This window comes from Narcine bancroftii, chromosome 10 (genome assembly GCF_036971445.1).
Source record: "Narcine bancroftii isolate sNarBan1 chromosome 10, sNarBan1.hap1, whole genome shotgun sequence".
NCBI lineage: Eukaryota > Metazoa > Chordata > Chondrichthyes > Torpediniformes > Narcinidae > Narcine > Narcine bancroftii.
The window spans coordinates 52,992,407-53,009,704 of record NC_091478.1 but is presented as its reverse complement, the minus strand read 5'-3'; the positions used below and the strand labels follow the sequence as shown (position 1 = coordinate 53,009,704).

The window sequence follows — 17,298 nt, the reverse complement described above, 5'->3', positions numbered from 1 at the left end:
GCGCTAGGCATGACCCTGGTGTGGAGCACATCTTGTTTGTCACTTTCTCGCACCAGGATGTAGTCCAGGAGGTGCCAGTGTTTGGATCGGGGATGCATCCAGGTGGTCTTAAGGCTGTCCCTCTGCTGAAAAAGGGTGTTTGTAATGACAAGCCGCTGTTCTGCGCAGAGCTCCAACAGGAGGCGCCCATTGTCGTTGCACTTGCCGACGCCATGCTTGCCCAGGATTCCTGGCCAGGTTTCTGAGTCTTTGCCGACACGAGCGTTGAAGTCGCCCAGGATGACAACCTTGTCGGCTGTAGGGGTACGTTGGATGAGGTTGCGCAGGTCGGTGTAGAACTTGTTCTTTTCTGCTGGTTCCGCCTGGAGGGTTGGAGCATAGACACTGATGAGGGTGATGTGACGCTTGTTTTGAAGTGGGAGTCGCATGGACATGATTCGGTCCGAGAGGCCTGTCGGAAGGTTTTCGAGTTTGGAGGCAATGAAGCTCTTGACCATGAAGCCTACACCAGATAGGCGTCGTTCATCCGAAGGCTTGCCAGACCAGTAGACTTGGACATGGTACAGTAATAAACAACCGGTACAGTGCGTGGAGATGCAACCTGGACATGGTACAGTAATAAACACACAGTACAGTGCGCGGAGTTGTAACCTGGACATGGTACAGTAATAAACACCCGGTACAGTGCGTGGAGATGCAACCTGGACATGGTACAGTAATAAACACCCAGAACACTGCATAGAATTTTAACTTGGACATGGTACAGTAATAAACAACCGGTACAGTGCGTGGAGATGCAACCTGGACATGGTACAGTAATAAACACACAGTACAGTGCGCGGAGTTGTAACCTGGACATGGTACAGTAATAAACACCCGGTACAATGCGTGGAGATGTTACCTGGACACGGTAGAGTAATAAACCCCCGGTACAGTGCGCGTAGATGTAACCTGGACATGGTACAGTAATAAACACCCAGTAGAGTGCGTGGAAGTGCAACCTGGACATGGTACATTAATAACCAATGGTACAGTGCATGGAGTTACAGACTGACACAGGGAAATTACCTGTCCTTGAATAGCTGCTGTGTTGTTTCATATTCACAAATATTCTTAGATAATCTTCTTTGAATCTTCTTAGCAAGTGTATAAAAGTAAGGAAGGACAGCAACATATTTTTCCCAGGGTGGCAAGGCTAATACCAAGGAACATTTGTTTAAGTGAGTGGAAGAACGTTTAGGGGAGACGTCAGAGGTAGATTTTTTACCCAGAGGGTGTTGGGTACCTGGAATGCATGCAGTGGGTGGTGGTGGAGGCTGGTACAACAGGGACTTTCAAAAGACTCTTTGAAATGCACATGGATATAAGAAAAGTTATGGGTGCGAGAAAGGGAAGAGTTAGATTATGATGGAATAGGTTAGACTTACTGCACTGTATTGTTCTTTTTGTGGGTTGGGGATGAGTCTCATAATATGCTAGCTGTTTTTCAAAGCAGAGATGATATCAGTAGAGCAGAGGGTGAGGTTTGTATGGTTATCTAAGCTGTGTTCACAGCTTTCCACATGATGCCTTGGGATGTACCAAATTCACTCAAAAATCGTGTGCCCCTTTCTATCTGAGTGATTTGTTCACACTGAGTTGGTTTTGTTGGGGAAATCAGTCATGGTTCATGTTCCCGGTTGATATTTCCATTAGAAAGCAATGACGTGCTGGTCCAATGGAACCAAGTATAAGATGTCTCATGGTCAGATTGACCAGCACCATGAACCTAAGCAAGGCCATGTCCACTGTTGTATTTCCCCTGGATGTAGGTGGTTAGGAGATGATTCCCATGTCTGAAATTGCTCACATGGATGATCAGAAACATCCTCCTACATAATCCTGGAGTAACAAAGCCTCTGGATGAGATTGCACCAGTGGCATGGAATGTGCTGCAGATTTGGCTGTCTCCCATGCTCACAACTGAGTCCAGGGTAATTCCATAAAGTACCGAGTTCAGGAGCTGGGTGCTTTACAACACATCGAGCATTTTAGTGAGCTCACTCAACAGCACTGAAAAATGCAACACACAACCTGGTAGAGGAACTCAGTGGATTGAGCAGTAGACATTATGGACTTTTCTTCTTTTGCTCTGTGGCCAGTCCCCAGGCGTTTGGAGAAGGCAATAAAATGATGCGAATCTTGGAGGTAGTTCAAGTTAATGGTCCAATTGTGCCTGATACGGTGATACGGGCAGTCTAGCATGTCAGCATTCATACAGGACAGGAGGGGAAGAGCACAGTTTAGTGCAAGGGCAGCAAGGGTTCATGGTGCTGGTCAATCTGACCACGAGGTTTGTTTAGGTGCCTGATGGCTGCAAGGAAGGAACTGTCTTTAAGACTATCTCAGTTCCAGTTGGAATACTGCTGGGAGCACCATGTTGGAGGAGATAATCCGTGGAAGGTAAAGAGTGGTTGATGATTTGGGATGGAACCAAGGGTTCTGACCCAAAATGTCGACCACTCTTTCCGTCTGCAGTCTCTCGTGTGTCTCCAGTGCACTGAAAAGTGAGTGTTTTGGTTTCATTTTCACTTTATTTTAAATGGTATTACTTTCAGCTAATTTAGCCAAGTTTAATGCCCTTTGTTATAGGGAGGAAGCCCATTTTCTAATCATAGACAAACATGGAATAGGCTGATTGGCCAATGTGTCCACACTGACCCACCTCTCCAGGTTGTCTGGCAGCTCATTCCATACACCCACCACTGTCTGAGAAACCCTGCCCTCAGACCCACTTTAAATCTAGTTTTAGAATCGCTTTCTCTGGGAAAAAGACTGTGTCTACTTTCCCCATCGTAATTTTGTAAATCTCTCCAATGCACCAGGGAAACCAGACCCAATGTCAACGTGACCCAGGACTTTCCACAAGGATGAATAAACTTTTTTTCTTTCACTTTTGCTTTGCCCTTACCTGCTTTGTGGCCTGTGCCCAGTGGTCTGGGGAAGACAGTAAAAGATGCAGACTTTGGAGGCAGTTCAGGTTTATGGTATGGTGAGGTGGGTGGTCTAGCAGGTCAGCATTCATACAGCCGTACAGGTAGGTGGGGAAGAGCACTGTTGCAGAATTACATTGAATCAATTGATCATGGCAGTGTGAGAGCTCTATTGTGAGGCTTCTTCAGGACTTTCTAAAGCCTATCTTAATTCCAGTTGGGATTCTGCTGCTGTTGAACGAGATAGTTGGCCCCTTTTGCACAAAGGCTGGGAAGTGGCTTCGGTTCTCAGTGGTGTCCCTGGACCCTGCACAGTGTCCCAGCAGGATACAGTGTGTAGCACCGATCCCTGCCATACAAGTTACCTTGTGTTACCCACAGCTGATACCTGGTGACTGCCCAATTCCTGGAGCAAAGGAGTCCAGGAAAGACATTGCTTTAGATTCCTGTTGGGATATGGATCCATAGATGCCATTGACCTATTGGTGCCATTGGTACCATGGAGCTTTGCAGCCAGGAATTCCATCACTGGGGTGGTCTTTGGCCCAACTCCCTGCCCCTCTGAGAACAGTGAGCTTGGTGAAGCCCAGCCAAATAGGAGAGGGATGGGAAAAGAGGAGAGAGAGAGAGAGAGAGAGAGAGAGAGAGAGAGAGAGAGAGAGCCTACTTACACATGCTGACCAAAATGCCCTATCCTTACTAACCCACCTGCCTGTGTTTGGCCAACAATGTACCTTAAAGCTTTACACAGGAACAGGCTGCCAGGGGAAGTGGTTGAGGCAGGAAATATTGGAACTTTTAAGAAACATTTGGACAGCTCCATGGAAAGGATGGGTTTAGAGAGATATGGGCCAAATGCAAACATGTAGAATGAGCGTGGGTGGGATATTTTGGCAGATTGGGCAGAAGAGCCAGTCTGACTGTGACTATACTGATGCTTTTCACAGTGAACTATTCATCAGTCAATGTTTTACTGCAATATGTCCTGGGGGAGTTCCACTAGCACACACCTTCTTGTCTCTGATTCATGACAGTGTTTAAACACACTGAGACCCTGGAGTGACAAGCTATGGAAAAGATCAGCACTTACTGTAACACCCATGGGTCTTCAGACAAGGTCATGTGAAATCTAACCAATAAACTGCTCTAGCATCCCCCAGACAAGGGGCCACTGATAGATCAATATTGTACCCAATTATCATCATCTTTTGACTTACCTCAGGCAACAAGGATCAAGCAATGTGGGTGAGACAAGAGAAGGATGATTCTTTGCTCCTGTGAGTTTCCATTTCAGTTTGTAATAGGATGGATTTCTGATGCTTAAAAGCAAAATACTGTGTAACCAAAACCAAAAGTACTGAATAATACACAACAATCTGACCCATCCCTACCTCACATCAATAACAGTCTCTATTTCTTACATCCCCATGTGCCTTTCTAAGAGTCTTTTGGATATCTCTATATTCCAGTCTCCATCACCAACCCCAGCAATGAATTCCAGGCACCCATTGTACTGTGTAAAGCTTACCTCTGACACCTTCCATAAACCTTTCTCCACTCACCTTAAATCGATATCCTCTGGTGTTTGCTCTTGTCGCCATAGGAAAAAGGTGCTGGCTTTATACCTGAAAGACGTTTTACTGTAGTTGTGTGAGTTCCACATGCAATGTAAATAATGCATGACTTTCTCACCCTTCCCACAGGTAGTGAGTTTCAGTTGCCATGTTCGGACGAAACAGACCCATGCCATTCAACTGACAAACCGTACCAACCAGATCTGGAACCTGTGGCCCATAATTGAAGGGGAACATTGGACAGGACCAAAAAATATAACCGTGCAACCTCATCAGCAGAGCCAGCCATATGAGATTACATACAGTCCATTAAGAATGACGGTCGATGGCAAGAAACATCAGGTAAAATGTCCAATGGCACAGATGTCTGAACAGTGAAATAGTGACACAGCAGCACTTTGTATTCTGTCCCTGCTTAAATGATAGTTTGGGAGTTATTTTTAAATTTTAAATTTACTGTCTGTGTGGAGTTTGCACCTTCTCACTGTAATGCTTGGGTTTCCCCAAGAACTCCAGTTTCCTACCACATCCCATTTGATAGTTGGATCATTGACTGCTGTACAATTACAAACAGAAAATGCTACAAACGTTTGGCTGGTTGGCCTGTATCAGTGGGAAGAAAAACAGTTGAGGTGTCTTTGAGTTGAAGATTTACTTCTGTAGGAGTTAAATGTTTTTAGTTGTGATTTATTTTATGTAAATTACCCTAACGTAGGTGGGCGGAGAATGACGGAATAACTCCAATGTCCTTCTTTATACACAAGAATATGAGACTAATGTGAGAAAGCAAATGAAGAGAAAATGCTGCACAGTACAGGCTCTTCCGCCCATAATGTTGTGTCAAATCCACAGCAATCTAATCCTTCCCTCCCTCACACCCACGAATGCTCATACATCTCTGTGCCTATCTATCGTTAATATCCCTATTGTACCAGCCTCCCTGACAATGTTTTCCAGGAACCCACCACTCTCTGAGTAAAATACTTACCTTTGACATCTCCCCTAAACTTTCTTCCATTCATCTTAAACATATGTCCTCTGGTATTTGCTATTGTCCACCGGAGAAAAACGTACTGGCTGTCCACCCTATCAAAGCTCTTCATAATTATACAGTGAAGCTCCTGGTACCTGAAATTTAAGCAACCTGCAGCCTCAAGAAACCAGAAAAAATAATCAAGGAAAATAAAATAAATTAAAATAAATAAGAATAAAGGAATAGGTGAAAGATACGAAAGTTTAAAATTGGCTCACCTCACTGTTAGTTTGCCAATACACCACTTGTGCTCCAGGCAGTTCCTGCTTGTGGCCAACATAAACAAACAGATATTTTGTTTTGCAGGACGTTATTTTGGACAAATTCCCCCCTCCCCCACCAATACCATATACCATAAGAAAAATAATCAGGCAGGTGTAAAGTGTAATGCTTTTACCCTTAAGCAGAAGATGGACAAAAAGTGGAAGTTGTACAGTGCTCATGGAGGAATTTAATGCTGGCCCATCATTAAGGTCCAGTCTCAGAAAATATTTTATGCGAAGTCCGACACCAATAAAAGTGTTGAACGACATCACACTCTTCATCATTCTAAGATGGACTTCTTTGACCAGGCTCTTTTTGAATGGTTTAGCTTGAAAAGGTCAGAAGGGGTTTGCATATCAGGAACCATGTTGCAAGAAAAAGGAAAGGGGGCCCATGAGAAGATGAATGTTGAGGCACAGTATTCTTTATCAAATGGCTGGCTGAGCAGATTCAACATTCGTCATGGTCTCTGGATATTGTCTGGTGAGCAGAAATCAACGGATTGTGAGTGTGGTGGTACACTACCGGCCTACTTTAGGGGTAACCTCTGTACTTGCAGAAGAGCACGGGGACAAGACGACACCTGGCCGGCTGTCAATCAGCTGACCTAAATAGATCAAGTCCCACCCGGTCAGCTGTCAATGTATCTCCGGGATATAAGCCAGAGCCGGCCCTTTGAAGACAGTCTCAGATCTTGCAACAGCATTCCTCACAGTTAGCTCAGTGGAAGTTTATGTCGAATAAAGCCTGTTTAACAGACTTTGTGTTTTGTGTGTTTGCTTCTCTTTGATAGCGCACCACAGTGAGGTAGCAGATATGCTTTTGTGGGCATTGTAAGAGTAAGTTCATGTAAATAGAAAATATGTTATCCGGCATCTAGCAATCCCCATAGGTGCCAAATTCCAGGGGTTTTACTGTACATACCTCTATTAAGTCACCTCTCATCTTCATTTACTCCAAAGGAAAAGGCCATTGCTCCATAACCTTGTTCCATAAGACATGTTCTCCATTCCAGACAACACCCTGATAAACCACTTCTGAAACCATTTCAAAGCATCTACATCCTTCCTGCAATGAGGCAAAGTAGTTGAAATGGATTAGACTGAGTCAAGGTTAAAGAAGTGAATTCCAAGGGCACATTTAATTCAAACATGTCAGATGCCAAAGTTACTCCAATATTTTCCAACATGATAGAAGGCCGCGGGCCTGAAACATTAGCTCTGCTTCCCTCCCCATGGATGCTGCTTTCGCCAGTTGAACGTGCCCACTGCTGATGCTATAACTTTAAGATGCTGGACAATATTTCTTTATTGTGGCCCCAAGGAAAAAATCCTCCAGTTTCTCATTGCTGCTTTTATATGCGGACTATTTCCACTGGTAACCTCATCGTTTCCAGGATTGGCCGTGCCCAGTGGTGCCTCTTCCTGCAAGGGCCATCACTGATAATTATCCGCCTGCTTCACACAATGGCAGTGCCTGAAATGCCTTGTCGGGGATGGTGATGGAGGCTGGTACAGTCACATTCAAAAAAATCTTAGATAGGCAAATAGCTGTAAAAAATTCAGAGGGTCATGGGAGTGATAGGGAGGATTAGATTGTTGTGAAGGAGGCTTGCACTAACTCTTGTATTCAAACCAATCTATTTATTTATTTCCATATATGAATACTTGTCCTGATTGGTTGTCTGAGCGTGTGTTACACCTGGCTTTGTGTTTTGCACTGAGGATCAGAGAACACTATTTCATGGGTTGTACTTGTACAATCAGATGACAATAAACTTGACTTGATATGGGTTGTCACAACATTGTGGGCGGAAGGGTCTGTACTGTGCTGGAATATTCTCTGATCTATGTTCTATCAACCCCTTGCTCATGTCTGAGTGGAGGAGTCTGAGCAGCATGCGTCTCAGCCCAATACTGATTTGAGCTGTCTCTGTCCCCCAGGGCTTAGTCTTCTTCCCCCTTCCAGATGGTGCAGGACTACTCTACTTGTTGCAGGGAAATGCTGAACCCCCGAAGGCCATTGCCGTCATCACTCGGGAGGTGCCATGCAAGACCTCGCATACGGTGACGTTCTCTGTCAGTAACTGGCTGCATAGCCCTCAACGGTAGGAACAAACGTCAGCCTGGGTGGAGCTGCAATGGGGAATGGGATATAGTCCCCGATTGAGCTGAAGGTCTCAGCAGCTCCCTGCATAGACCTGAATCAAAGGGATAAAGACCTCATTCTGTGAAGCACCAACACCTGGATCAAACTGGAGATGTGCTCCTCTAACCATGCAGGGCCTTGTCTGACTGGCACACCTGTCAGGTGCTGTGGCTGAACTCGAGTGCTCTCCAACCTTGCCTCCATTGGAGGATGTCCAGTAGAACCATACAACACCACAGCACAGAAACAGGCTCAGCCCTATCTGGTCCATGCTAAACTATAATTCTATCTAGCCGCATTGACCTGTACCCAGCCCTCCATACCCATCCCATCCATGTACTATCCAAGTTGGCAGTATAGTCAAATTTGGAGGGAAATGAAATTTTCAGGTGAGAAATGCATCTTTGTGAGGGTTAAAGGGCATTTCTGAGCTGAATTACTCAGTGCTGTGATGTGTGGAACAGGTTCCGGGCCATCATAGACTTGCTCAAGCCGGAACAGCTGGACGGCACCACCACACTGAAAGGCCTGGACTACGTTGATGTTCCTGGATCCTCCAAGCGGGATTACAGACTCACCTTCTTCAGTTACCGAGAGGCCAACATCTCAATGAAGGTGAGTGAGTCTCCGACACACAGTGAAATGCAGCTGGCAGGAGAAAATTGATTGCACTGTTCCTCCACAATTCTGAGAACCCTGCCATTGACCAGGTACTCCACCTTCATGTTTGACCTCCAAAGTGCATCACTTCACACTTATCCAGATTGAACTCCATCTACCACTTCTCTACCCAACTCTGCATCCTGTCTCTAGCCTGTTGTCACCTCCGACAGCCTTCTGCACTATCCACAACAACTGTAGTCTTCATGTCATCTGACAAATAACTGACCTAACCCTCTATGTGATTTATAAAAGAGCAGGGTTCCAAGGACATAGAAACATAGAAAAGTAGGTACAGGAGTAGGCCATTTGACCCTTCAAGCCTACACCACCATTCAATGTGATCATGGCTGATCAGTACCCGATTCCTTCCTTCTCCTCATACCCCTTGATCCCCTTTGCCACAAGGGCCAAATCTAACCTACTCTTAAATATTGACAAGGAACCAGCCTTAACTAGTTCCTGTGGCAAATAATTCCACAAATCTACCACCCTCTGAGAGAAGAAATTTTTCATCTCAGTCATAAAAAATTTCCCCCTTATCTTTAAACTGTGACCCCTGGTTCTGGTTTTTCCCAGCATTGGAAACAACCTACCTGCATCTAGTCCGTCTAAGATTAAAATTTAAGAATTTTAAATGTTTCTATAAGATCCCACCCCCCCCCCCCCCACTCAGTCTTCTAAATTCCAGAGAATATAAGCCTAGTCTATCCAACCTTTCTTCATATGCAAGTGCTTCCATCCCTGGTATCAGTTTATTCTCTGAACCCCCTCCATGGTGAGAATGTCCTTCCTCAGATAAGGAGACCAAAACTGCATGCAGTACTCCAGATGTGGTCTCACCAAGGCCCTGTACAACTGTAGAAGGATCTCTGTACTCCTGTACTCAAATCCTCTTGCTATGAATGCCAACATAGCATTCGCCTTCCTTGCCACCTGCTGCACCTACATGCCCACTTTCAATGACTGATGCACGACAACACCCCTTTTCCCGAACAGATTTAGATAATAATCCTCGTTCCTGTTCTTGCCTCCAAAGTGGATAACCTAGCAGGATAACCACATCCTGGCCCACTCGCCTAACTTGTCCAAATCACTCTGCATCCTCCTAGCATCCTCAACACAGCCAACCCCACTATCCAACTTTGTGTCATCTACAGATTTTGAAATATTGCTATCTATTCCCACATCTATGTCGTTGATATATATTGTAAACAACAATGGCCTCAGCATGGAGCCCTGCGGTACCCCACTAGTAACTGACTGCCATTCTGAAAATAACCCATTTATACCTACTCTTTGCTTCTTGTCCATCAACCAATTCTCTGTCCACCTTAATACCATACCTCCTATACCATGCTTTTCAATTTGTACACTAGTCTTCTGTGCGGAACCTTATCAAATGCCTTACTAAAGTCCAGATATACCACATCCACTGGTTCTCCCCCATCCACTCTACTGGTTACATCCTCAAAAAACTCTATTAGATTCGTCAGACATGATTTCCCCTTCACAAAACCATGCTGACTCTATCTGATGATACCACTACTCTCCAAATGTACTGTGATTGCATCCTTAATAACTGATTCTAGCACCTTCCCTATGACCGATGTCAGGCTAACTGGTCTGTAGTTTCTCTCCCTCCCTTCTTAAAGAGTGGGGTTACATTGGCCACCTTCCAATCCTCAGGAACTAATCCAGTATCTAAGGAGGTTTGAAAAATTATCACTATGATAAACACACCCATTTCTGTCTGCAATGGACCCACATTTGTCTTAACCAACCACTTTCTCTTAACGTATCTACAAAGACTTTTACAGTCATTTTTTATGTTCCCTGCCAGCTTCCTCTCAATCTCTTTTACCTTTCCTAATAAGTCCTTTTGTCCTCTTCTGCAGAATTCTGAATTTCTCCCAATATTCAGGAATATATTTTTTTGACTAATACAGCGGAGATGTATAAGCCACTGATATTCAGGCAGAACATTTTCCATCCACTACTACCCTCTGCTTTTTACGGGGAGGCTGATTCTGAATCCACAGAGCTAAGGTGCCGTGGATCCCACGCCTCATGGCGTTCTGAATGAGTCTACCATGAGGGACCTTGTCAAATGCCTTACTAAAATCCACAAAGAGCACATCTACCACGTTACCTTCATCAACTTAATCAATTTCACGCCCTCAAAAAACTCACTTAAGTTTGTGAGACATGACCTTCCCCTTGCAAAGGCACGCTGACTATCTCTGAGAAGACTGTTTCGCTACGTGCTTGCGTTCCTAACCGGGTTCTGGGGAGAGAAGTAAAAGGGAAGGAAGTGAAACAGGAAAGTGTGCAGATGCTGTTACAGGCCCACTGAGCAACTCAGCAGGTCCCGCAGCGTCCATAGGAGGCAAAGGACAGCACAGCCGTGGCTACAGCACCAGTGATCAGGACTGGGGTTCAAATCCATGGCTCTCTGTAAGGAGGTATGTACATTCTCCCTGTGTCTCCGTGTGTTTTCCCAGGGGGTCCGGTATCTCCCCAACATTCAAAAACATACCGTGGATATTATTAGGCAGCACAGGGGTCGTGGGCTGAAGTGGCCTGCTACTGTACTGTATGTCGACATTTAATTAAAAAAAAAATTAAAACATAAGATATATAGCCAACATTTTTGGCTTGAGCCCTTTGTCAAGGTATGAGCAACAAGCAAGCAGGTGTCTGAATACAAAGATGGTGGGTGGAGGGAAGAAGGGGCGGGGGGAAGAGCACATGTCAAAGGCCAAGAGGTGGACATGGGCAGGATGGTAGCATACTGAAGGGTTTTCTCTGCTTCCCCTTCTCAACAGGGAGTGTCCCTCCTAGTTCTGATGCCCTGTGCCAGTCCACTCCTCCCCCATAGTGTGCAACCCCCCCCCCCCCACCCCCATGGCTGCCGCTGAGTATAGGCGCTACTATCTTGAGCACAGACCCTCGGTTGCAGGATTTTATTTACAAACCCCATCAGCTCCTTGTATAGAGCCACCAGCTTGATGACCAGGCGACTGAGCCGTGCTGTGTCTCCGCTCTCTGAGCTTCACCCCAGCAGCAGCACTGCTGTTCCACCAGCACCACTGTTTTAGTCTGGAAATGCGGGGGGGTCAAGATGGATGTGCAAGAAATAAGCGACTTGTCGGTGAGGGCTGAGCTGATGGTAGTGGAGAGGAGGCCACATTTTTAGTAAAAAAGGACATCTCAGATGATCTATCATGGAGGACTTTATCCTGCGAGCAGATGTGGCGGAGATGGAGGAATTGAGAGAATGGAATGGAATCCTTCTGGGGGACAGGGTGGGAAGAGGGCTTGTAGAGGCTGTCTGCTGAGAGTTTGCCTTCTGGTATGGAGACCTGGAGCTCGAGAAAGGGGATCGTGTGGCTGGAGATGGACCAAGTGAATTTGAGGTCAGGGTGGGTAAAGTGGATAGCTCATCATCCAAAGGGAAGGAATTCTCCATTAATGATGGAGAAATATATTGGGGAACAGCAGACTCTTAACTGCGATATGAAAAATTAGTTTGTACAGCATTTATTTGTCTTCCTAACGCTGTTCATACAATCCAGAACTGTAATGCTGAAAGGAGGGAAGTTTAATTTGTTCAATGTCATTATCAGAAGCGGAACGTGTATGAACGGTGCTCTTTCACATCCTGCCTCTGCAGATGACCTTCCGCAATGAGACCACACTTGAGTATCTGTTCTACATTCTGAACATTAAATCGACGCCTCCTGGAGTGATTAGCACTATTCAGATGATGGCAACAGTGCGCCAAACCACGTCTGCCATGGTGGAGGTTGAGAACCCACTCACTGTTCCAACAATATTCAGCGCTGAGTGTAAGAACCCAGACATCAGTCTCCCAACACAGCTGATTGTCCCACCACAAGCGAAGGTAAAAACACAAGTGTGTCTGGGTCCAAGCTGAGAGCAGCAGGTTGGGCACATCTTGGGCTGTCAGGACACAGTCAGTTCAAGGAATTCCAAGTGTGGGAGGCTGACACACACACCACTTTGAACAATGAGCCCTTCTGCTATTGGGGGAGTTCCAATGGGGACAGCTAGTGGAGCTACCATCACACATTCCCAGTGTCAGCAACCTGACCAAGTCTATGGGTTTCCACACTCTCCCTGGGTCAGCAGACCATGTCCCGTGGGGGCCTATGTTCTCCCACACCCCACCGACATTAATTGGGTTAACTTGCTCCCAGTGTGCAGATGAGCAGTGGGATTTGGAGGGGAAATTAATGAAAATGCAGGAAGTAGGTTGGTTGTGGGGAAAATTAGTGTGGAAATAGGAACGTTCTGTGGGTTGACAGAATGCAGACCATGCTGATCTACTATTCTGCCTGGTCCCACTGATGTGAACCTGGACCATAGTGCTCCATTAACACCCATCCACATTTTTCTTTTTCCCATTGTCACCCAGGTTTTAATCTATCACCCCACCCCATCTTCCCTGCAGCTTAATGAACTTCCTTTTTTTCCATTTCTGTTCCAACAATGAGTCTTTGACCTGAGCTTCACTTCCCACATATGCTGTCTGGTTGGTGTAGGGGGCACGGGTTGGTGCAGGGGTGGCAATGCCTTTTTACAGCACCAGAGATTAGGATTGGGTTCGAATCCAAGGAGTTTGTTCGTTTTCGCTATGTAGAGCTCGTCGAAAAAAACCAAAGACATGTTGATCCAAACCAAGGCTTTTATTAACTAAAAGACTGGAGCATATCAGAAGTAGGTCGACCAGTCCAGAATGACCTGGTCTGGCTAGTAGCAATCCTTTAAGACCTGCCAGTAGGTGTGGCTACACTCTCAGCCAATCACAGTCATCCTACATTACCATCTGTACATCTGGACAGATACACATTGGTGATAGAATCTGTACTCTCACACCATTTATCTGCGGGAGTTTCTTCTGGGGACTCAGCTTTCTTCCCACCATTCAAAACCTATCAGGGATGTAGTTAATTGGGTGTAACTTGGGCAGCACGGACTTGTGTGTGAAATTGGCTGTTACTATGATGGATTTTAAAATTTTTAAAAATGAAATAAAAATGTTTTAAAGTGCTGCAATTGTCAGATGATGGCTGTTCACCTCCTCATGCCATGTGAGACCTCACTGTGCCTCTCTCTGTTCACAGGGTGCATTGACCTTTGAGTACCAGCCCCTTAGAGTGGGTGAGAGCAATGGGCGGCTCACCTTGAACAACAACGAGCTGGGGGTCTACCTTTATGACCTGGTTTTGAAAGCCATGCCCGCAGGACATGAGAGGCCGGTTTATTTCCGCACCACCCTTGGGACCAGCCAGACCCTCGCCGCCAGGTTCATCAACCTTTCCCGTCAGAAGCTTGAGTACCAATGCAAGGTAGAGTTCAGAGTCTGTCGACCGCGGCTTGGCACTGACCCTGGAATTAAACCAGTGACCATTCCTTGATGGCAGTTTCACACTCCTGATATATTTAGCTGGCACTTCACAGTCTTCCCATGGAGAGGGGAGACTCCCTAGATTGACAAATGAATGTCTTGCTTGGTAAAAGACACAAGCTTGTGAGGAGTTGTTATGGTAGTGAGATGAAGAGAGAAACCACTTTCAGGTGGCCAGAATACCCCAACGTAAAGCTGCCTAAAATACCCCAATGCGACTGTTGGGAGGCGACCTGAAAGCGAAGAACCCGGACCTGAGGAGTACTTACCCAACCCTTTCCGCTTCCGAGCGCTCCCCCTAGGCACCTGAAAGCGGGTGGGACTACGGCTACAGTTGACAGGAACCAGCATTTGCTCTGCCTCTCCCCAGCGCTTTCAGCCCTGCCACCTGAATGTCACTTCGCACACACCTGCAGCCGGCTCCAGAGCCGCATTTTCCCAACTATTCCACCTGAAAGCGACTAGAGTGAGAGAGAAGACAGGGCGCACACAGTGGAGCAACATTATCCATCAAATTTAAACGGAAAATCAAGTAGTTTATTGTCATCTGATTGTACAAGTACTACCTGACGAAACAGCATTCTCCAGTCCTCAGTGCTAAACATGCAAACACAGAACCAGACATAACACATGTACAGACAATACACATGCAGGTTAAGTACTTCATCTATAAAAATAAACCAGTTGATATTGTTTTGTACCTATGAGAGTCTCAAGTAGTTAATCTGAGCAGTTCCTTTGGTCTCTTAGCCAATGAGAAGTTTTGGAATACTCAGCTAATCGGCAGCATGTGTGGAGACAGGAACTGGGTTAACATCGCAGGTCAAAGACCCTCCCCTCAGCAGAACTGTGAAGGGTAGAGAACAAGTGTGTTTTAATTTGCAGAGAGAAGGTGGGAGGGATAAGCAGTGCCAAGTGAATACCTATGATTGGATGAAGACGCGATTGCTTTGGGGATGAACGCTTTCCTAGTTCTGAGACAGTAACTGCTTCTCTTCCCACAGAGACTGCCTGAACTGTCAAGTGCTCACAGCATTCTTGGGTTTACTTCCAAGGTTTTCAGCATGTGCCGTATTTTGCTTTGGGAGTTGGGAGAGAGTTTAGGGGTGTACTCATTAACTCGGCCCTATCCATCCTGAATGTGGTGCAGAAATGGGACAGTTGACCTCTCAACAGAACATGAAGCATTTTAAAACTGGATAATTGTTATGAACAAAACATTTGAAATTGTTCCTGCAACACCTGAGCTTCCTCTATGAAAAGAATAGAAATGAGCCAGGATCTCATTCATCAAATATCGCAACGAGAGGTTTTGATGCATCTTCTTTCATAAATCAAAGTTTTAGGTATAGCAGTTGGGGTGCAATGGTGAAGTATAAGACATTGGTGAGGCCATATTTGGAGCATTGTGTGCAATTTTGGTCACCTAACTACAGGAAAGATATCAATAAGATAAAAAGAGTGCAGAGAAGATTTACTAGGATGTTGTCCGGATTACAGGAACTGAGTTACAGGGAAAGGTTAAAGAGGTTAGGACTTTATTCCCTGGAGTAATGGAGAGTGAAGGGAGATTTGATAGAGGGATACAAAATTCTGACAGGTACAGACAGAGAAAATGCAAGCAGGCTCTTTCCACTAAGGTTGGGTGAGATAAGAACTAGAGGACATGGGTTAAGGGTGAAAGGGGAAACGTTCAAAGAGCACATTAGGAGGAACTTCTTCATGCAGAGAGTGTTGGGGTGTGGAATGGGCTGCCAGCTGAAATGGTGAATGAGAGCTCAATTTTAATATTTAAGAAAATTTGGTCAGGTATACAGATGGGAGGGGTATGGAGGGCTATGGTCTGGGTGCAGGTCAATGGGACTAGGCAGGATAATAGGTTGGCACATACTAGATGGGTTGAAGGAACTGTTTCTGTGCTGCTGTGTTCAATAGTACTATGGCTTCTTTCCACAGGTTGACAATGTAGAATTCCTGGTAGACAAGAATATCACTGTCCCACCAGCCTCCCCAGGAGGTTCTGAGGTGAGCGTGGAAGTGTCCTACGAGCCTATCCAACTGGGTGAGACAAGAGCCCTTCTCAACATCATCTCTCCCATTGGAGGCAAGTACAGCATTCCCCTGCATGGACTGTGCTTGCCCACCAAACCTCAGGGTCCCTTCTCCATCCGAACTGGATCCACCATCTCCATCCTGTTCAGGAATATCTTCCCACAGCCAACAACCTTCTCCTTCCAGATGGACAATCCAATGTTCACCTGCAAGCCATTGGAGACACTCCGTCCCAAGAGAAGCCACGCAGTGGTCGTCGGCTTCGAAGCAACAGCCAGCATGTCAAAGTCACCTGTCATCGGCAAGCTCGTGGTGTCGTGTGTGCAATCTGAAGGGATGATCACAGGGGCATCCTGGATATATTACCTGAAGGGCGTCATTCCAGACAAATGAGAGGGGACCCACTGTCATTAGCTCACAGTCAGTCATCGATACATTTAACCAATCCTCTGAGCTGTGGCAGTACTGTCCATAAGCAACAAAGCTTGATATTACCAGGCATATTTTAACCCAGGACTCATTATTAACTTGCTGAGTAGCATTTTTCTTTTCCATCTCACCTCTGGGTACCCCAATCCACCAGTTGTACACACCCTTCACTGTATGTTTGTGTTCATTTTACTTCATACAATAAAACACCGTGCTTTGCATTTTTATAATTCAACCCAGTTGCAGCTTGTCAATGATTGCCTCTTTCCTCCTCTATGTGCCTCATCTCTGAGCATGCTTCCACTAAACTGGACAAGCAACCAGCCATTGCCATTCCATCCTGGTTGTGTGGAAATCAGCCCACGCTGAAATGAAATTAAACAGCAGAATAGAACACACACACACACACACACACACACACACACACACACATACACACACACACACACACACACACACACACACACAGATCTTTATTCATATACAGTAAGTTAGGCTAATCAGAGGAGGTCAATTTCTGACACCTGTCTGAAGCCTTTCGCTCTCACTCCAAAGATAGAGATTTCATTATTTTATCACTAAAAAAAGTTTTCTGCTGTTTTATAATATTGCCTTTCAATTTTAATGATGTTTATGTAATTATCTCTTATCTCTATCATAGCATGGTCTACAACCCATTATCTGCGGAGTTTGCAAAATGATTTCTGCCATTTTATGGCACACCATGTGATT

At 45.5% G+C, this 17,298-nt stretch overlaps 1 protein-coding gene across 1 annotated transcript in view; it reads left to right on the top strand.

Moving 5' to 3' along the window:
• The window catches only part of hydin (HYDIN axonemal central pair apparatus protein), a 1,560,590-nt gene extending 1,543,789 nt beyond the window's left edge, over window positions 1–16,801 (top strand). The window contains exons 81-86 of the mRNA XM_069900939.1: window positions 4,676–4,888; window positions 7,787–7,950; window positions 8,456–8,606; window positions 12,328–12,558; window positions 13,802–14,026; window positions 16,042–16,801. Coding sequence (XP_069757040.1) covers window positions 4,676–4,888; window positions 7,787–7,950; window positions 8,456–8,606; window positions 12,328–12,558; window positions 13,802–14,026; window positions 16,042–16,530 — 1,473 coding nt within the window. The 3' untranslated portion in view covers window positions 16,531–16,801. The remainder of the gene's footprint in view (window positions 1–4,675; window positions 4,889–7,786; window positions 7,951–8,455; window positions 8,607–12,327; window positions 12,559–13,801; window positions 14,027–16,041) is intronic.
• The last annotated feature ends 497 nt before the right edge of the window (window positions 16,802–17,298 follow it).